At 37.6% G+C, this 22,352-nt stretch overlaps 3 protein-coding genes across 3 annotated transcripts; all 3 read left to right on the plus strand.

The window, feature by feature from the left end:
* The first annotated feature begins 309 nt into the window (after nucleotides 1-309).
* LOC103995701 (subtilisin-like protease SBT3.11) lies at nucleotides 310-2,743 on the plus strand. Its single transcript, XM_009416356.3, has 3 exons — nucleotides 310-521; nucleotides 628-725; nucleotides 2,515-2,743. Exons 1-3 carry the CDS (start codon nucleotides 346-348, stop codon nucleotides 2,583-2,585), a joined length of 345 nt encoding a protein of 114 aa, XP_009414631.1. The 5' UTR covers nucleotides 310-345; the 3' UTR covers nucleotides 2,586-2,743.
* A 1,485-nt stretch (nucleotides 2,744-4,228) lies between these two features.
* Nucleotides 4,229-13,446, plus strand: LOC135643971 (embryogenesis-associated protein EMB8-like). Its single transcript, XM_065161296.1, has 14 exons — nucleotides 4,229-4,592; nucleotides 4,686-4,775; nucleotides 5,378-5,439; nucleotides 6,945-7,045; nucleotides 7,637-7,726; nucleotides 8,316-8,438; nucleotides 8,884-8,961; nucleotides 10,256-10,341; nucleotides 10,507-10,555; nucleotides 11,618-11,674; nucleotides 11,738-11,868; nucleotides 11,962-12,045; nucleotides 12,399-12,468; nucleotides 12,624-13,446. The coding sequence occupies exons 1-14, from the start codon at nucleotides 4,333-4,335 to the stop codon at nucleotides 13,089-13,091; spliced, it is 1,749 nt and encodes a 582-aa protein (XP_065017368.1). The 5' UTR covers nucleotides 4,229-4,332; the 3' UTR covers nucleotides 13,092-13,446.
* Nucleotides 13,447-17,116: 3,670 nt separating this feature from the next.
* On the plus strand, nucleotides 17,117-22,144 carry LOC103995699 (uncharacterized protein At5g49945). Its single transcript, XM_009416352.3, has 3 exons — nucleotides 17,117-18,254; nucleotides 21,240-21,443; nucleotides 21,527-22,144. Exons 1-3 carry the CDS (start codon nucleotides 17,238-17,240, stop codon nucleotides 21,752-21,754), a joined length of 1,449 nt encoding a protein of 482 aa, XP_009414627.2. The 5' UTR covers nucleotides 17,117-17,237; the 3' UTR covers nucleotides 21,755-22,144.
* The last annotated feature ends 208 nt before the right edge of the window (nucleotides 22,145-22,352 follow it).

Consider the following 22,352-nt stretch of genomic DNA (forward strand, 5'->3'; position numbering starts at 1 on the left):
GAGGATAACAGAAAAAAAAAAATATAAAAGAGTTAAAATAGTAATAAATTAAAATGTAAATTAGAAACCACATCATTCCTTTTCAATTGAATTAAAAATATTAGGTCATAATATATTGATGATTTGGATAAACATAACTCACTCTTTCCTACTTTCCACGAACCCATTTTTAGGTATTACTAACTATTAATTCTTAATCGTTACTATAATTCGAGAAAAGAATCCGACATTGGGAACGTACCGGAACTATTCATGACTTTTGTCGTTACCTAAGTCTGTTGTTTCTGTCGTCGATATAATGGAGCCGTTTCTTGGCCTCCCGCCGAACGAGGCTGCGAAGCCGAGATGAAGAGGTTTCCGGTCGCCTTCGTCGTCGCATCTATCCTCTTCTTCCTCTCTGCCTCCCTCTCGATCTCCGTGGCGTCGGAGGAGGCCACCGTGTACATCGCCTACTTGGAATGTCCCGAGGGCGTGAAACCCGAGGCCTTCTCTATTCGAACCCTCGCCGTCGTCCTTGGGAGGTCGCTCTTCCCCCTCCTCCTCTTCCCATCCCTGCACGATACCTTCTTCTCGGTTTGATTAGGGTTTTCTATGTCATCAAAGGTTTGATCTTTTACGTTCCTGCAGTGAAGAGCGCGCCAAGGATGCCGTGATCCATCATTATACGCATGCCGCCAGGGGGTTCGCGGCGAAACTCACCGCACAACAGGTCGAAGAATTGCGGAGTGAGTTCCAGTTTCCCCCTAGTTCTTATGATTTTGGTACTTGCAATTTGATCTGATTCTGGACGTTTCTTTATTGATCCCTTCCCATGCGATTCAAATTTGTCTCTTTAACAGATTTTCTACCATTACTTTCATTTAGCAGCCCATAGAAATAGCTTTTCTTGTATTGATCTCTCTCTGTGATCGGACTACAATTATTGGTTATATTAGAAAAAAGATCTCTATAATTGTTTTAGATTAACCAAACGCACAGAGAGGGATTGTTTTGCCCATTGGTCATGACCCTTCTTTTCAATTGATCTCTCTGTGATCGAACCATTCATTATTGGTTGAATTCGAAAAAGATCAAGTTCTATTTTGCAGCCTTTCTACGGTAGCTTTATATATATATATATATATATATATATATATATATATATATTGATGATTTTGCCCATTGCTTGTCTGACACAAAAATTATTGTGTTACTTTTCATATATTGGATGGGATCATGATATTCTCCTTCTTATGTGAGTTATCTTGGGGGCTCTGTTCAAACCTTGAGGTTGACGTCCATTATATAGTTATTACATCATATCATTACCACACTGTTTGGTTCCGAATCCTGTAGCCCTTTGGCTCTTAAGTTCACTGTATGTATCTTTTTTAAGACCATTGTTGGATTAGAAAGCTTATTAAGATAGTTTTTCAGATGATTTTTCACCACTGCTTCACAGGAAACCTATCACCAAAATCTGAAATTGGCTTTGCTGTGATTCAGGTCTCAGTCATACTCCAATTTCTTCAGTTGTACTAATGGAACTCCAATCCACACTTAGGGTAGTAGGTTATGTTGATAATTTAAGAAAATGCTTATAGCTTTTCACTCTTTTGTTAGAAAATGGCTTAAACTCAGCTTGCCTCTGGAAACTAATAAATTTTTTTTTTGTTTTTTTAATTCTGAGATGCACTATAGTGAAAATAGGACTTTTATGATCATCTCTTGTTTATTGAGTTCAAGGGGCCTGTACATTCAAATGCTCCCTGTGTGATATGCTCAGTTTTTCTTTTAAAGGCTCCTTAGAACACAAGTGACTGTCTTCTTGAAACACACTTTAATCCTGAAAGCCTAAAGCATCAATGCTCCTTATGTTTCCGCAGGTGCGGAACCTACATATACATATATATGTACCCATTTGCATACAAATTTACTTATGCTTACGAATGTGAACTAAAATGTATGCATACATACACATTTAGTTCTCTAACCTTGTTTAATTTGTCTTTTAGATTTTTTGAAGGAGGTTAAAAGCCATCAAATGTCAATGAAATAATAAGGGATGATACTTACGCTTGTCAATTGGTTGCTAATTAATCTTACATGTTATATGTTTTAGCACAGAACATAGAATTGGCCTTTGGATAAAAGTAATTTACTATGATATCAACATTATGTTGCTTTTCTTCTCGTTGGAGAAAAAAAGCCTACTCTGGTATTAGAATTGGCATGCGCATAAGTTTTTCAGTGGTGCTGAAATGTGAACATTTGTGGAACTATTAAGCTCGGTGCTCATGTACTGTTGGATTGCAGAGCATCTTGATTATTTTTAATTTCATTTGATATCATTATGTTGCGTTTAGGGCATCAAAGGATTCCTGCCTTCTTTTTGCTGAAATGTATACGAGAAACATTCGAACACTGAGGCTGCTAGTTTTCAGCATTTCCCATTTGGTGTTATGTAGGAGTTATCTTCACTGTGATTGTGGAAAATATCTTTTAAGTTTCTGATTTATCCTTGTTATTCTGCAGAGCAACCTGGGGTTCTTCTCGTTTTGCCCGATATCATCTACCATCTCCATCGCACAGATGTGCATGTCTAACACGAGCTTTTGTGTTGATATGTTGGGCCATCAAATAAATGTATGAAATAAAATTGCTATATGGTAAATGCATGATTGGGTACATGCTTCTGCATGGGACTGTATGAAATTGGACTTATTCATATCAAAGTTCAAGTTCATGGATGCATTTTTTCCAAGAGGTTTCTTTACATTTTAAAGTTATTATTATTTTTATCTTATTGCGAGGGGTATTATTTGTCTTGTGTAATCATCAGATACTTTTGAGATTAAAAGAATAATTTCATAAGATAATTATGAGATCAATAATATTTTATGAATTTAAGTGTTGGATAATTAAAAAAATATATATATATAAGGTTGTGTTGTCAAGATATGAATATTGAGATAGATGTATGGAGTTATTAAGAAAAATTTTAAAAAAATTATTTGTGAATAATTAATTATTGAGAGAAAATTGTTTAAAATAATATTAGCATATGCTTAAGAAATTTTCGGATGTGATTGGTAAAATAATTAATGTTAATGGTATGAAGAGATTGAGAAAGATATAATAATATTTTAATAAAAATTATAAATAGAGATTAAATATTTTAAATTTAATTAAATATATAATTTTTTTATAGATCTTAATAACGAGAAAAGATGTATCAAAATAATTAAGATTTATGATTTTACCATTATTGCTGTTTGCAAGCTCATTCTAATACATAATAAATGAAGCAAATCATGAAAAGATTACTTGATTACTTATTCAAACTTTGTAGGTGTATTTTTATTTTTTTCATTTTTAAAAATAATAGAACATGAAAATATTTTTTAAAAATATTTTTGTTGAAAATTATTTAATGTGTGCTTTCTAAGAAAAAAGAAGTTTGTAGGTTTTTTATTTTATTTTTGAGTTTTATTAGAAATATGCTATATGTAAATATCTTATTAAGGGAAATAGAAAAATAAAATTTCGGGAGATTTTTGGAAAGAATACTTTTTATAAAAAATTATTTTCGAAAATCTCCATAAACACAAGATAAAGAAATTTGTTTTTGAAATTTTGTAACGTTGTTTTCAGGTTGTAAAAGTGTTTTAAGAAACAATTTGTCTTTCAAGTCCACAGACAATCTACGAACCACCAATATTATATACGATCAACAAAATCCAATAAAAATATTAAATTGCGTCCTCTCCAATATAAACAGTATTAAAGAAATCTACAAGCAAATATCTTCACAACTATCGTACAGAAACACGAGGTTTTTTTATAGATACACGTTTTGATTACACGTTGATACATTGAAAACAATATATATAATTGATTTTTGAGTAAAGTTATTTATCACAATTTTTTTAAAAAAATTAAGACAAATAATTTTTTAATCAAAATAAGAAGCACTTTTCCATCATTTTTAATTAAATAATCATAAAGTATATATATATATATATATATGTCGGTTGGTCAATAAGTCGCTGGCTTTCACGCCAACCGCTCACCAGCCCGTCGCAGCAGAGGATGAGCTCCAGCGGGCAGAAACAGGTTCCATTTGGTTCAACCCTCCACGCTGAACCACTAGGACTGATGCCTCGCCGTGGGTCCCGTGAAAGTTAGAATGGTACTGAAGCGACACGTCATCAACTATAATGTACTAATCAAAGAAAGTGACGATGATATTGAGGACGCTTCTGCCGTTCTCCATCCCGATGCCCATTCGAGCGTAAGCGTCAGATCCGAACTCTCCTCTCCCCTCTTCTTCTTCCTCGATCGCCGGAAGTCATGGCGTCCTACTTCTCCTCCGTCCCCGACGAAGCCTCCGCCATCGGACTCCTCCTTCAGGCCGCCGCCTTGGTGCCGACAGCCCACTACCTCGCGGCCGCGCTCATCTTCCTCCTCGTTTTCCTTTACAACTTCCTCGAGCTCCACTTCCTGGGCGATTTTCTGCGGGGGTTCCGGGGGGACCCCGTCGTCCTCACCTTCGATCCCGCGTCTAGAATCTACCAAGGGGTCGTCTCCATGTGCCGGATCCTCCATGGAAGGTGAGCCCGCAGTCTGATTGATTGGTTCTCTTGGAATGATACCGTTTACCGAAGGTTGGGTTGATGGATAATCGGCGGCGATTGATTTTTTAGGTATTTGGTAACGCCGTGGCTTGCGAGCCCCCATTTGCAGACAGTCTTCTTGAGTTTTTTTGGAAGACCTCCATCTGTTGTTTATAGAAGGTTGGTATTAGGTTTTTATTCGATATTGAGTTGCATTTTGTCCCTATTTGCTTTTGGGATTCGGCATTGGCGTTGATTCACATGGAGAGTTATTCTGGGAACATAAAACTTATTCTTAACACCTCTGTATTGGAATGTCCTATGCTGTGATTTATCTTTCAAGTGGAAATTGGTGATTCTGTTAAAACTAAAATAAATTATCATTGCGGACTGGTAGGAACCTGGTTAACAATGCATTAACTATGTTATTATGTCTCTTCCATCTGGAGGAGGATCACAGGAACTGTGAGTGGTGTTTGACATATGTAATTCCTGCCATCCTATATCTTTATCAATGATACAATCGGTGGGTTTTCTTGAGAAAAATTCAGCAGGCGCCATGCAACTTTGCCTCTCAATGGATATACAGATTTCCATCAGGAATAAAAATTTAAATTGTTTTATCTGCTACCTTGGAACGTGCTCTTGGACAATCAATTACCTTTATTTTTGCCAAGGATAATTCTTGATAAGTTTGTATTTGCTGCCTAGGCTCTTCTTTTGCCCTTATGACTTATGGATGCTCTTAATGTATTATCTGAGCATATTCTATTAAATTTCAGGCAATTATTCTCTGTTCAGGATGGTGGAACAGTGGCTTTGGACTGGTTGCTTGCCTCTGATGGTATGCTTACAAAATACCGACTCTGGATAAAATCAAATGTTGTATAGCATCCTTGAACTTTGTTGCTTGTTTAACAAACCTCATGCTTGCTATCCAGATTCTATATGAGGGAATTGATTGAAGTTTGTAATATAGAATGAGTCACAAACTTTAAAAATCCTCAACCATCAGCTCCTTGACAAGCCATGGACCTCTAGACCAATTTGGTCCTTGGAATTTGTGGCTTGTGGTTGCTAAATGAAGCTAAGCGTTTGTTTTCAATCATCGCTTCTTTTATCCTTGTTAACCTTTTGATAACCTACTTTGGGCATTTTGTTTGAAAATTATCTTTATCTTCATAGCAACTTCTTGTGTTCATTTGCTCTTTTTCTCTTTATGCTCTATGCATGGTTGGTTGTTGCTGCTTCTATATTTCTTGTATACTTATGATCTGCCTTATTTAGCAGGTGCAGTGGATCTCAAAAGTAGTGTGCTCAGGAAATGTGTAATTTGTATGTTTGCTTTACTAATGGCTAGGTTTAGGTAGGTGCCACGATAGTTAATTCGGCTTTTTGATGCCCTAATGACTAATTTGTTTGTGCCATACTCCCATGATAGCTAATTTGTATGTTCGTTTTACTAATGGCTTTCAATCATCCCTGTTACTTTATGTTGCACTGCATGCTTCATGCTTATGTATGAGCAAATACTCCTGTACAGTATATTTTCCATGAATGTAACATGTGTCCTTATTTTTTTATCTGGATGTTCTTTTTGCACTCAAGGCTTGTTGCCAATGACCTGTGATGTACAATCTTATGTGCTAAGCAAAATGACTTGTTGATTCTTTTTTTTTTTCTCAGATTATTCCAGAAATACAATGTAAAAGATATGATGGTCTTGTAGTCAATTAAATCTATATTCTTAACTTGATGTTTGATCTGCGAACTATGTGTTTGTCTGTGATATATTGCTGTTGTGGATTGGTGCCTTCAGTTTCCTCAGTGCACATTTTTTTCTCAGTCTTGTGATTTAGATTGAGAAAATCTGAGAAATTCTACTTGAAATACTTGAATTGTTTCATAATCATTGTTGCTTATGACCATTCATTCAATTTGGTGTTGGATCACCCTCTCCTTCTGAATGCTTTCAACACTTGAAAGTTCATGAATTGATCGATTTTATTAAATGGATTCAGTTATAGGTGCAAAATAACCTTTAATTGTTCTTGTAAGTATTCAAGTGTTCTAATACCACATTTTTGTCATTGTCATATGATTTTTGGACACTTGTTGCATAAGCCCAGTGATGAACATGGAAATAGATGTGCCATAGCTGTAAGTTGTTATCAAGTATCAACTATGTTTTTTTGACCACTTGACACCTTTGAAGCAACCCAGTCTGCAACTTTAGGTTCCTCAAAATTGTACACGACACAAAGACAAAACGAAAAAATAACTTAAGAGTGCCATTATACAGAGTCTTGTATACGATGTTATTTATTAACTTAGACTCCCTATTTACAGTTGCAGGAGGTGCCTCTGACACGGACAAGGTTATTTCAAGAGATGATACTACTCCTATTGTGGTTGTGGTCCCTGGACTGACTAGTGATTCCTTTTCTTCTGTAAGATTCCTGTTTTATCTTTTCTAACATCCCATATGTATTTTTTTAGAATTCCATAAATATGGTTATAGTTTTTTATAGTCCAAGTAGTTATTTAATTGATTCCAGTTATTTAATCGACTCCTTTAATTTTTTATGCATAGTGATAATGAATTGCTCTTGTAAAAACAATTCTTTTGATGAATTGGTGATATTGCCGATTCTTCTTGATAGAGTGATTATAATAGTTCCTTATTAATGTTATGAGATGAGAGAAACTTTGATAAGTTGAATCAGCCAGATGCATCAACTTGGTTAGATATAGGCTGAAAAATATTAAGATGGTGACACACCTAAAACCTTCTGTGGGTTTCACTTTAAAATTTAAACTGTAGCAATCTTGTAGTAGATATCATGAAATACAATTCAAAACTTCCAAAAGACAACTTTTGTTTTGTAATAAATGCAAAAATTTTCCCTTCTTACTCCCAGCAGTTGCAGCAACTGGAACTTTCTATTACTGTTCTAAAGGCTTGCTAAAGGGGCAATCATTCTTTTGTTTCTATCTGGTGGTTGATCAACTAATATGTTGGCTTTAATCTTACACTGCAGTATGTGAAACATGCTGCTTACACAATGGCAAAACATGGATGGAATGTTGTTGTGAGCAATCATCGAGGCCTAGGAGGTATCTCCATTACGGTAAAATATGTTCCTTCCATCCTATTTGGATTGTTCATTGGTAGGCAATATTCTTGATTTCCTTTTTACTCCTATATTATTACTTAATTCAGATAATGAAGTTGTGTGTGACGATGCTTACTAATATAGGTTCCAAACAGGGGACAAATTTAGTTGGGTTGTTAACCTATGATCATTTATTCTTGGCTGCCACTTAATCTAGGCTACGTGATTCTATCATAAGGCAAAATTAGTAACAATTTTTTTTTCATGGCATGGATTCTGTATCAAATACTGCAAACTTTAATGTCTTCTGATTGTGGCAAAACATCATTATATCACATTAGAGAGACGAGGAAGAAGATATTGCATTGCTTTTCTTTGTTGTTGTTGTCATAATTAAACTTGTAAGTCTAGAAGCTTTCTTGCCTTTATCATGGTGGAAAAAAAACAATTAAAAATTTTGATAGACATGTAATCAGATTTACATAGCATGCTGACAAAGAATGCCTTGCTGGACAAGGTGCTACTGCAGCCAAAAAATCTAGGCACAGCCAAATTGATGTGACATTCTATTTTGGAATTTTAATGTTGATTGCCATTTCGACAGTCTGATTGCTTCTACAATGCTGGATGGACGGAAGATCTTCGGGAAGTTGTTAACTATCTTCATTATGAATATTGGAGAGCTCCTCTGTTTGCTGTTGGGACAAGCATTGGTGCAAATGTATTGGTATGCAAACAGGTTTTATTTTTTAAAAACTATAATGGGCCTGGACTTGTAAATCTTGTTTTGTTTTAAAGAATTTTCAAATATATTATGTGGATCTTTATTTTTCCAGGAATATAATTGTTTCAACATACAAATTCTAGTTCTTGAATGGCTTGTTGTCAAATACCCATTGCTAGTTGTGTTCACATTAATAAGCTATTTTCATGTTTGCACTCTTTGTCATGAGCTAAATTCAGTGTACTTGACTTGGAATTCTTGGAACTTCTCTTGTGAATCTTATCATTTAGATATTTCTTTAACTGCCTTAGGAATTTGGGAAAACTATTAGTCGTCATGTTATTAATCTTAGTTTGAATTAAGCAATCTGATTATTTATTTAGTGAAACAAACCATGTTTTTCTTAATTACTCTTTTACTGTTTGCTTTTATTGTTTTTCAATTTTAGGTCAAGTATCTTGGGGAAGATGGGGAGAATACGCCTATCGCTGGTGCTGTTTCTGTTTGCTCGCCATGGGATCTAGTGGTTAACTGTCTTTCTTCAACTTACATACAGTATTTGTACAAGGATTTTTTTTTTAACTTTAAGTGGCACAAAGAAAATCATAGATCAATCTGGAATTTACTTTATTAGTTTTTTTGTCACAAAAATTGTTTCAATTTATTGTTTTGAGCCATCTATATATTAGATTGTGGCTGCCTTTCATGTAACTTCATATATGCTTGTTACTCTTTTCAAATAAATAAGGCAACAAAAATTCATTACACGTAGAATTCAATGTCATCGCTTTTACTTATCTAGATTGGGATCCATGTCAAGCTGCACTAAAATCCCTGAGGAACTAGGAATTGTTTTGGAATTAGTTGATCCCAAGTTTTCAATTTAGGGAGCATGGGGTAATGTTCAAACCAAAGTTTGCAACGGTCATCTGAGCCATGTCAGTCCATGTCTAGCCAAAATGTTACGAGTTTGGTCTATTCTAGCGAACTGTGTCGGTACATTAGTATGTACCCAATACTGTTGGGGGAGGGGGAGGAGAGGAAGAAGAAAGAAGAAAGAAGAAAGAAGAAAGAAGAAAAGGATTCCAAAAGAGGAAGAAAAAGGAAGAATAAGAGGAGAGGACGAGATGTATATGGATATGGATATGGATATGGGTATGGTTATATATGTGTATATATATATGTATATATGCATATATATGTATATGGATATGGATATATATGTATATATATATGTGTATATATATATGTATACACACACACACATATATGTATATATATGTATGTATATATATATATATGTATGTATATATATATATATATGTATGTATATATATATATACATGTATATACATATAAATATAAAGTAGAGAACCAGATCAAACTGTCTGATTTGGCCTACTCTGTGAACCGGTTGGTGGTTGGACAGTAAATACTGGCCTAATCGTACTGAAGTGGTTGGTGTTGCAATCCTTAGTTGAAACTTTTTTTGGCTTACTTTAATTACTCGTTTTGTCTATTGAGGTATTCTTTTTCTTTTTGTTATTGGTAAAAGAGAATAAGAGATACTATTTTATTCTGCATTTCATGAGTAAGGACCTTTCATTGTACATGTAAACTAGGATAAGACTTATCATAACAGACAATATTCATGCATCCCAATTAATTTAAATTTGTGCTTTCCTACCCAAATGCATCCAAAGTAGTTTTGGACTAATAGTGGCTGATATTACATGAACGTCATAGCCTAAGACTTGAATTTCTCATTCCTTGCATTGTCATGTTGTGGTGTTAATTTTTTGTATCATTCCCACTTGTAGGTATGTGACAGGTTTATTTCTCGCAAGCTCGTCCAGCGATTCTATGACAAAGCTCTTACAATTGGCCTTAAAGGTTATGCTCAATTGTATGTTCCATTTGAACTCCATATCTGGTGAATTATTTATTGGTATGCAGGGATTTCTCTAAGATTATGCCAGTGCCCCTTGAAATATATTGCATTACATTCATCTTGTAGCCTACTATCCTACTTAATTTTGTATGTGTTGGGCTGATATTTACTTTTGCTCAGACATCAGCCTATATTAACTCGACTAGCAAATTGGGAAGGCATCAGAAAGGTAAAACTCTTGATCATTTTGAAATCTCTTTGTTGAGCAATTTTCACATTCAATCATCATACTGTAATTAAAAAAGCAACCTAACAGTCTCTGTCCAAGCAGTCAATTAATTGAGGTTGCAAGTAGGAAATAGCAAGAATGTTATGGAACATCAGGGAAAAAGAAATTTTCTGATTAGATTACAATCAATCAACTTTTGTCAGATTCACTTCCATTTGTTTTCAACATTAACCATTAATTATGTACACAACTTCTAGGAAAGCTATGTACATCAAAATTTCTCTGGTGCTTTCTTGGACTGCGGAATGCATAAAGAGTTCTCTGTGCTTGACACATCCAAACACACAAGTATAGGCACATATTCTATTCACTGTATCATTTCTTTTAGCTATAATTCACAAAAAATATCACAACCCTGCAAGTGAACCAGTTTTGCGCATTAACCTTTACAATGATGAATTACCTTTAGATACTTGGTTGTGGTTCCTTTTTTATCCTCCATTAGTTTAAACAACACAACAATCCTTATGCTGGTGTAGAGATGAATAAAATCTGTACTTATATCAAGAGTTGGTAAGCAGCAGATGTCATAATTTACTTGCTTATATGGAACATCCTAAGTTGTAAATTCAGATGATATTTATAGAGTTCCTAACTTGGAGAAGTAGCTGGAAGATTTGGATAAATTGATACTATGGTCAGTTTGCATTAACTAGTGATATACTGATATCTAAAACTAAACTTTGTCGATTCAACCTTGTTCTATACTCTCTTTAAAAATTTCAAGTTCAACATCCAACTGCTAGAGTATGTACCTTCTTATGGACTAGCAATTTGAATTCACGTACTTGAAATTTGGCCTTGTAGAGGGATCCAGCATGATCACTGGAAGATTGATTTTAGTGTGATGGTTGTAATATTCTATCAAATTGTAGCAAATGCTTTTTTTATTTTGATTGTTATAATTTTCTACAGCCAAAAATTTTGTAGCTTTACTCTCACCTGTTAGTCGCACACCTACTTATGGCTTGTTTTCTTTATTCTTTGTTATGTTGCTTTCAGTCATGCTCTGTTCGGGACTTTGACAGTCATGCCACTTGCCATGTTGGAAAGTTTGAGGTATTTCCCTTGGCTACTTTTTGGACTCTTTTCTTGAGTTACACAGTGTCTTGTATGTTTCAGACTGTAGATACCTATTATCGCTGCTGTAGCAGTGTGAGTTTTATTGGGAATGTAGCTGTTCCATTGCTGTGCATCAGTTCATTGGATGACCCAGTCTGTACAAGGGAAGCAATTCCTTGGGATGAATGCAGGTAAAGTTGAAACCATGAAGACCAGTTTTTATTGCTAAAGTGGCTGCCTCCTCTCCTCTCATTTCAAACTTATTAATATTTTTAATTTCATAGGGCAAACCAAAACATTGTTTTGGCAACAACTGCACATGGTGGACATCTTGCTTATTTTGAGGGGCTGACAGCACATAGTTTATGGTACTTATCTACTCTTGTTCTCTTGATTATTTTCTCTCTCTTTTTTTTCTTGAGATGAATTGTCAGAGGAACAGAAACTTGTTAGCCATGCTGGTGGTATGTGCTTATCAGAACACTTTCTATAATTATGAACCGGATGTCAAGAATCTTCATTATCATGTTACAGCCACTGACGAAACCTATAGAATCAACCAAGATACATTATCTTGTGCTTTTGTCTCTTGGAAATGTTATTTCTTACATCCTCTTAGATCTGGATGGACAGTCACTGCACCAAGTCATCGGTGGATCATCTACTCAAAGTTGGAACTTCCTATATTTCTTCTTCAAGGAACTGAAGTTTTTGTTTGCAGGTGGGTTGGAGCTGTTCGCGAGTTTCTCAATGTTCTACACTCGAGTGAATTCATGCATGGGAAGATTAAGGTCCACTTCTTAACCTTTAAATGACATGCTGTTATACTGAAGTTTGATATAAGATCGTCTCATTCACTAACGGGATTTAATTGATCTAATCTTCAGTGTGGATATGTTTTATGTGTGTTATTATGGTGTTAAAGATAGTAATATGACTGATGCAGACACCAAACCATGGCTTGCATTGTTCGCTTGAATCGGGCATCGATAAGGGGCCATATGTTAATATCACGGAAGATGGAATGGTTGCTGCAATGACTACTGAAGGACCAGACCACATGACCGAAGAGGACTTGCATGATGATGAATTATGCCATGTCGATGAACCTGAGGATGAAATTGTGCTTACGGACCAGAGTTTGCTTGGAACAGAAAATGACATGGACAATGGTAGCGAGCCTGTGGATTCCGTGCAAGAGATACAGGCAGAAAGCATTACCAAAGCCATCCATGATGTGACTGCTCCAGTAAAGAGATCCATCAATCAGCTATTACAACATTATGATATATCAATGTGGTTGCTAGCTTATATAGCTATCGTCACAACTTGGCCTCTTCTGGGCTCTGCACTTTCTGTTGTCTTCAAGAGAAAGCTTAGGGGTTTGCTGCCAGCATCATGGCTTAGAAGATGAGGGAAAAATTGCTAATAGGTGCATGAAAGATTTTTTCCCCTTGTAATCATCAGTCATTAAAAATGTGTTGTAATCTCATCCCAATGACAACTCCAATAATCTGGAGGAAGGATCTACCAGAAACCAACATCCGATGAAGTCCTCTTATTTACTTCCACATTATGCCTTCTATGAAAAGTCCTCCCTGCAGATAGTAAACTCATGGTTATGATGACTTATTTGTGTTGGGGGGTTAACTCTGAAGTGATTAGTTAAGGACATGTCATATGCATAATGCAACTAATGTGTTTGTCCACACCTAAATTAAAATCGTCATCAAGAGATATGTTATGATAGCAGCTTGGTTTGGCTTCCACTCTTGTTTGAACTTTGTTAGTCTAGTGCAGATATTTCCATCATGACTGTAGCAACTTGTTGCTTAATGGTTTGGCTTGTAGATCTATCTTGTTGCCCCTCGTATGGAGATCCAGCTCAATACATAACTTGGCAAATGATACTTTGCTTTCAGTGCTGTCAATGACACCTGCAGTCTAAGCAATTTGTCAGGAGCAGCTGAGTATTTATTCATGGAGATCTTAGTATTTGTTTACAAAATGTAACATCTGTGTATCCAAAGAAACTCATTAGTTAGTGCTGATAGTACTTGGAATGCATAGAATATGATGGTATTTCTGAGCTGTTGGTATCCTTAAATAAGGTCAACTCTATTGCTCGCGCTAACAAATAAGCCATACATAATGTATCACTTGCATATTTACATATTCTTTTAACTCCGTCAGACTCTTTTGCAATATTTCATATGCTTGCAAATATTCCTCAATTTCTATGGTAGTTTCAAAGGAACTAATTTATTCTTTGTTCAAGTTATCCGTCATTACAACGTAGACATCCAACGACATATTTCCAAATAATTTATATCGTCAGTAGCATTTGCAGTGGAGATTACATTGCTGATCCTTAGCACACTCGACTCACATGGCGGATCTCAAGAAGAAGGCCTCTCTCCTGCGAGCATTTCACGGTCTCACAAGGGCTTTCTTTTATTGGAGTAAACTTTAGACCAAGATCCCGAAGCCTTTGATTCGGGAACTTGTAAGGCTTCACTCCATCCTCGCACCTGGACGTGCAAACAAGTACAATTTTGATCTTTGTTGAGGACGAAGCTATTTAGATTATTAGGTTTTTAGGTGATTGGGGAACATCTCTCTCAGCATTTGTAACAACTGTGAGCGATGGATGGCACTCTCAATGCAGAGAGAGTGCCCTGAGGCTGCGGAAAACGTAAGCGAGCAAAACGAACACATACGACAGAATCAATGATGCATACCAGGATCTCTACGCTTTGAGATAGTAAAACGGTGCATATAAGCGTACCAGGATCTCTATCTCTATGCTCTGAGATTAGGTTTTGCTATCTCAGAGAATGGAGATCCTCAATGGTATTACTTTAAAACTTTAACATTGTTTCATATTTTTTGCTCGTCTTATAGGCTCTCTCATCTTGTCATGACGGAGAGGCACAAGACAAGATATGCTCGAAATACATAATTTGACAAAACCCAACCCGCGTAGCGGAAACTACTCATGGCAAGGGGTACAAGATAAAATATCATTGAGAAGTGTGAGTCAACAAAACTAGATCCACCTAAAGAGAGCCTTCAAAGGCACAGGTTAAATTAGATCAGGAAAGCCCAACCCACTAAAGATTTGCTTGCTAAACACATGAAGGTTAAAAAAACTAACTCCGTTAGGGCTAGCCCAAAGTGGAGGGGTCAGGCGTCGATCCTCTTTTCTCCCAAGGTAGGTGAATTAGGCACTGACCCCCTCCCTGCTCGAGGTGAGTGGATTAGGTGCTGACACCCTCTCCACTAAGGCATGTGGGTCGAGCATCGATCTCCTCTGTTGGCCACGATGGAGGGGTCGACCGTCAACCCCACTTTTGCTTGAGGTAGGTGGGTAGAGTGCTAACCGCCTCTATCGACCATAATAGATGGGCTAGGTGTCAGACCCCTTTCTTGCCTAAGGTAGGTAGGTCAAGTGCCAATCCCTTTTCTCAAAGCTGAGAGGTAAGTATCGACCATAAAGGAGGGGTCGGTCGCCAACCTCTCTTTTTGCCCAAGATAGGTTGGTAAGTATTGACCTCCTTTTTCGATCATGGAGGAAGGGTGGGGTGCCGACCTCGTTTGCTAACCACAAAGGAGGGGTCGGGCCTCGACCCCCCTTCCCGCCAGAGGCTAGTGGGTCAAGCATCAACCTCCTTCATCGACTATGAAAGAGGGATCAAGCATCGACCCCCCTTTTCACTCAAGGTATGTGAGTCGGGCATCGACCTCCTCTGCCAACCATGGAGGAAGGGTTGGGCATCGACTCCCCTTCCCGTCCGAGGTGGGTGGGTCGAGCCTTAACCTCCACTATCAATCATGGAAGAGAGGTTAGCCATCGACCCTCGTTTCCACTCGAGGCAGGTGGGTTGGGCCCCAACCTCCTTTACTAATCATGAAGGAGGGGTTGGGTGCCAACCCCTCTTTTCGCCCGAGGTGAGTGGGTCAGGGGTCAATCTCCTCTACCAACCATAGAGGGATTGAGCGCCGACCCCCCTTTCTGCCCAAAGTGGGTGGATTGGGCACTAATCTTCTCCACCAACCAAGGTGAAGGGGTCTAGTGCCAACTTCGTTTGTTGACCAAGGTGGAGGGGTCGAATGTTGAACCCCCCTCCACTTGGGATAGGTTAGCTAGTATGCATTGATTGCTCATTGCTCGTGGTAGGGAGGACATGTCCCTGTTCTTTTTTGGTACATTGATCATGAACTCTTGCTCCCCCTCAAAGAAGTGATCAAATGAGTATAAGACTAATGTATCAGATAGGTTAGATGTCGTGCTTCAAGACCCTCGCCAAAGAGCCATCATAGCATGCTTTCAGGGGTGATAAATTATCAAAAGGATATCATCGATCAAACACGATCCATCTAGCATGTGTCCTCCGTGTAGTCAAGGTTGGAAGGAGACAAAAGCTATCCCCCACTAATCTACTTGCATAGACATCGACCCAAGACAAATAGTTATAGGTTATCTCCACCCTTGTTACCTACGTGTACAAAAGACAAAATTAAGATTGTCAATGACAGTTAAAGACTACATCCTCGAAGAATATTTATAAAATATGATGCTCTATTGCTACTAGGTATAAAATCTCACTTTAACATGGTTAAGAGGTTACTATTTACTATTAGCGATTGTATTCATTTACCTTATATTACTAACTTAGGTGTCGGAGGGATCGACTTAGAAAATCTCTTTCGACCTTAATTTTTGTGTAGATGATACCTCAAACGTCTTTCTCAAGAACTTAGACGTTTTCATTTCAAGACACATCGGATAATCCTACTCATATAGATTTAAACCATATCGGGCTGACTAGATGTCAACGATATCTTTTCATAATATATTCGATATTCAAGATAATACTTAGTTTATTTGATTTGAAGTGAATGTAATGTTATTGTATATAATGTAGGTATTGTAATCTACATTTTGGTTATATAATATTAAGTAATTTAATAAAAAAATATTTATTTTAAAATTTTCATGATATATTCAATAAATGGTTATCATATTCGAATAATTAGATTGCATGTATATAGAAGTTTAATTGATCATAAATAGTATTCATCTTGAAAGGCTACTCGTGGATCTTATCATATTTTTAGATATTTAGGATGTTCAAGTAGTGTAAGAGAACAAAATTATTAAAATAAAAAAATTAATTTTTTCATACTTAGGAGGATTCCATCTCATGTTATTAGGATATTTAATTTTATATTTTCTAATCTTACTGCTTTATTTATATTTTTTTGTTTTCATAATAAAGAAAAAATATATTAGATTTAATTGTTTTTCTAAATCATCATCATCATCATCATTTACCGGGAAAATGAGTTTTTACGTACTTCCACGTGTCCACATTATGATTTCCAAATAATAAATCATAATTTAAAAACCATCACAACCAAGTCTCTCTCTCTCTCTCTCTCTCTCTTCTTCCGTCTCTCTCCGCACCACCGTCTTCCTCTCCCAAATCTCCGTTTTCTTTTCTTTCTTCTCCCTTCACGAGAGAGGAGAGAGAGAGAGAGAGACCAGTTGATCCCGATGGCGATCCGGTGGACGCGCGGCCTCGCCACGTCCCTCTCCCCGCACGGCGACGCCCTTCTCTTCCTTCTCGCCTTCCTCTCCGTCCTTTCCCTCCTCACCCACGAGCTATCCCGCCACTCAGTCCTCGCCTCCGCCGCCGATTTCGAGGGCTTCGACCCCGATGGCGACGACCTGGACGTCGATCTCGACACCACGGCTGAAACCCTCGTATCCGCCACCCCCGCTCCCCCCGCCACCTCCCTCTCCGGCGCCTCCTCCCAGGAGTCCCACCACGGCCCCCCGGCCGCTCCCTCTCCCCCTTCCGATCTCTGGGACGAGGATGAATTCGAAGGCATCCCTCCCGCCGTCCAACCCCCGGACCACGACCCCGACTCCGCCGCCGACGACGATTCCATCCTCCCTTCCTCTAAACCAGTGGAACTCTCCTCTCCCCCGTCACCCCCGCTCTCTCTCCGGTCCTACTTCCTCGAAATCGTCTGTGTCACCTTCTTGATCTGCTTCGCCTTCAATTACTTCCATGGGAAGCGCCGGAACGAGGCCATCGCTCTCGCCTGGGCGGCCAAATTCGCCGTCAAGGATTCCATCTTCGACAAGAACTTCAGCCTCCTCGGCACCGGGGACGGCAACGACACGCCCCTTCTCCTCAAGGAGGGTCAGGACGTGTTTAAGTTCTACGCCACTGGCCGACGGTACTGCCAGGGAATGCTCGCCACGATGGAGCTGCTGAGCCGGCACGACCTCATCTCCCGGGCGCTCCATCTGGTGTTCTCCAAGAAGGACACGATCACGTTCGAGGTGGTAATGAACGAGGATGCGATGGACCATGTGGTGCTCGCTCTTGCGAGGAAGAAGACTGTTAAGATGATGCATAAGGAGGAGAGGGACCTCCAGAGGTTTGCGAGCCCTGTGGTTGCACCTCCAGCTGGAAGGAAGTGGGTTGCTGATGAGCTGATGGTGGTTGCGGAGTCCAAGGAGGTTGCAGGGGATTTGATCACTGATGTGGTGCTCGATCAGGTAATTTGCCCTTTATTTTCTTGATGTATATTCTCTATAGTAACATTGTTGAGAATCTAAGATGATACGTATGCTCATTTTGTTGATAAAAACTTACATATTTGGAATCTCTATAAGATTGTGATTTCTCTTAAATATCTGAAGAACTTTCATTTTGGGCATGAGAAGACTCTTTCTGCAGTCACTTTAAAGTAATGGAGAAAAAAGGGATTGAGGTACATATGTGCATTAACACTAGAATTCGTTACATCAGCTATGTGTGATGAGGTATGTTAAATAATTCTATCCTTGTATTGACGCTGAAATGACATCCATGTGATGCTTACCCAACATCCGCATTTGGCATGGAAGCTGGATGTTATATGGAGGCAGCAGATGCAACCCTTAGTGTGGTCAATGGTATTCCGTATTACATGTCACATCATATGGATGATACACTAGCTACCCACCTTCATGCTTGCTACTTGGCATCATGTGAGTGACACATGTCAGCTATCATCATCTTGTCCAAATGAACATTAGGATGACAGCATTTAGTCTTAAGCCTGACCTTTGTAAATCAATTAAAGAAGAAGGTGGAATATGTTCAAAGAACACCATAGGTTTAAAGTGCAAATCAACCAAAGCAAGGGAATAAAAATAAAATTTTCCCTATCTTATAACTGTTCTATGTTTATCTAGTCAGTATTTAATTGCTAAACTTATTCATTGGAAAGGAAATGGAGTTAAGGATTTTCAGGATTAGTACTCTCACCACTTCAATTTCATGAAAACAGCAAAATTTAGAATGCTTGCTACCAATATTTCATTCTAAACCTTATGTCACTTGCTAGATTGTACGTGGAGCCTTAATTGATTGACTCAACGCACATGAAGTTTGCGTCTTATTTTCATTAAGTGCGGTGTTTGGATGTTGAAATTTTCCATAGTTGATGTTACTCAATAAATATTGTTTAAATGTAATCTCTCAAATAAATAGGGCTGATATGATAGCTAGTAGTTAGTTTTCTTTCATAAATTAAATTGGAGAAAGATGACATCCTATACATTTGCTTTCAGTTATCTGTTCTGTTTTGTAATAATTTGAAACACTATGGCAGAGGTTTCCTTTGGTGTATGTGAGATCCCTTTAAGATTGTGTGACATTTTCTCCAAACATGCATGGCCTGTTATGACATGATTGTTTTTCCTTCATTTTAAAAATCAGTGAAGCAATTGTATTAGCAGGTATTGTCTTTTTGCAATACCTAGTACAGTATTGTCAGACTTGAGACCTTCTAGGTAGTATATTGTAAATGAGAATGGTGTCAATGATTGTGTATGTATTGATGTAACTTATGATCTACTTATTCCAGCAAAGCAAAGTGCATCTCAAACTTTGTTGGTGATGAATCATGAAAATAGATTTTAAAATTCTTGTAGTGAAACAACCTTTTTGGGCGCATTGGAAGATCATTTGCTTTGTCACTTTCTTGGAGATGTGTATTCTCAAGATTTGGCATGTGTTGTCTCTATGCCTTTGGCTAAGATTATGAATACATATATAGTGAGTGTATCATGTCCTTGGGCTTTGGGCTAAACTTATAACCGAATGTACCATGTTGGTTTGCATCATTGAGATCATTATTCAATCCCTTGAACCTTACATATTTCACCAAGTAAAGAAAAAATAAGGAAAATGGAATATCCTTTTAGTCATCTTTTGCTCTCTGCAAACGAGTAACATCACTTGATTTTCATCACTTGGAAACTTTAGCTTGCACCTATAGTCTGAATTGAAGATCTATCTAAAATTCTTAGCAAGCAGCCAGAAGCCCACAGGAACTAATTTTTGATGTAAGAAGAGCATGAGATGTAGAAATATCTTGTAGATTTTGGTAAAAGGCGCCATAAACTTATTTGGATGTTTTGACCTTCTGGTAGAAGACATAGACTGTGATAATTTCTGAGCTGAACAGGATCTTTTAGGTAACAGATGCATGTAGCAGCTACACTGTGAGGTTCTGCAAATCTTCTAGTATTTGGATCGGCATTATGTATGTTTAACTGATATATATTTATAATCCTGCGATGTGAGAGCACTTGAATTGTCAAATCTTTTATAAATTAATAAAGTTGATATATTCTTGTCAACTAACTTGTATTGAGAAGGCAGAGGCATATGAGAACAGTTGATGTGTGTTTGAATCATTTTTGTACTGGTGATGAACTTTATGTATGTCAAGGTTGGATAAATGGTGGGAATATTTGTTGGTTAGGTGCCTCTCTAGACTAATAGTTGAGTGTATACAGTGCTAGATGTGGGGTCTTACATGTGAAGAGGTTAATAATTCAGGATATTGCCCTGCCATCTGGGTCAAAAGGTTTGAAAAACAATGGAAAGTTGAAGGATCTTATGTTTGTGATTCGAGTTCTATTGCATCCTTTCGAGTATTTTTTGGAGACCCAGCCGATTCAGTAATCCATATGATCAGTCTCTAGACTTGAGCTCTGTCATACCGGATAGATCTCGACCTAACATCATCAAGGAAATATGTCACCGAATGTTAGTTTCTGATGCACTTGGACCAGTGTTCCAAATTTATGATGATTTCATTACCATAAAATCCCTTAAAATGAAATAGTTAAGATTGTCAATTTTTTTATGGAACTTCTTGTACATTTGAAGATTCTGTAAACCATGTACTCTACTTATTATATTGATTAGCAAAATATGATGGCAGAAAACAACAGCTTCCAAAGTTCATTCTCTTGTAAATTGCATTCTTTAATTATCTAGCATTCTTTGTGAGAAAGAATTACCAGGCATTTGTGCTTTTATTTCAGTTACCATCATCAAGTTTTTGCTAAGTTTGCGGACAGCTTGCCTGCTAAGTGGCTTAATTACTTCAGTTGATGCTGTGTTTACCTTTGATATGAAGCATCGCTTGTTGGTGAACGTCGCTAAATTGTCCTAACTTCCATTGCTATGGTTGTCACCCTTAGGTTTTTGGCGACAAAACATTTGAGAAGTTTGGAAAGTGGTTTGTCTCACTGCACTTCTCGGATCAATGCCCAGGATCTCACAAGAAGATTCTCATGTTCAAGTTTGTGCTTCCAGATGCCAAGAACATATCTGACATGTCAAGATTGGTTACTCTTGTACCATATTACATTGACTTGATAGGCCGATACAAACTAAGCTCTCATGTAAGCGAACTGTGATTTCTTGAACATTTGTTATCAGCACAAGTCGTCGATCATTGTGACACAGTGTTCTACCTTTGCTTCAGGCTCGCTCAAAAACAGAAGCTGTTAGAGCAAAGGCGGCCCAGGAGGCATATAAAGAACTCCAGAACGCGAGACAGGAAGCATTGCAGAAGAAGAAGGCGGAAAAGAAGAAGATAATGGAAGAGATTGAGGCCAAACTTAGTGCGGAGGCACTCCGCAAGAAAGAAGACAAGGAACGTGCTCGGCAACTGAAGAAGGCAGGGCCAAGACTAAAGATGCTGCGTCGCTAGAATGCCTTATATCGCACAAGTTACTGTGGCTTGTTGCCCTCCTTTCCGATGGGTAAACCGGAATCATCACACGAATGGTATTATGCTTCTACTTAGTTATGTTGATTTTGTTCGTGATGCAATGTTTCTAGATCTTGCTAGATGATTTTGCTTCGAGCTAATTTCGGGTTTTGAGTCTCCTGTTTAACTGATACTTGTTGTTGTTACTCGGCGAGATTACAGTGAGTCATATGAACTTTTCAAGTCTAGGACACCTGCCAGTATCCGTCGATACTAAATTTGCTTTCGAGGACTTATTTTGGCCGCATTTCATGTTGTATTTTCACATATGCAATTTTCTCCCCGAGACAATAATAGCAATTGCTTTTATTGTAGGAATTATTCAGACCACATCTTGTCTCATTTTGAATTGCAGCTTATTCATGAGATTTTCATTATTTTTATGACCCACTTAATCCTCGCATGTTCCTCTTATTATATTAGTCATGGCTTTAGGGAGTGCATTGAGATTATGTCTTAAATGTTGTTGACTTCTCAACTAAAATTTTATCCATGAATTCTATTGATAATAAAGCCTTAAATTTACATATTACTTGTG

This window comes from Musa acuminata, chromosome BXJ3-8 (assembly GCF_036884655.1).
Source record: "Musa acuminata AAA Group cultivar baxijiao chromosome BXJ3-8, Cavendish_Baxijiao_AAA, whole genome shotgun sequence".
In the NCBI taxonomy this organism is placed as follows: Eukaryota; Viridiplantae; Streptophyta; class Magnoliopsida; order Zingiberales; family Musaceae; genus Musa; species Musa acuminata.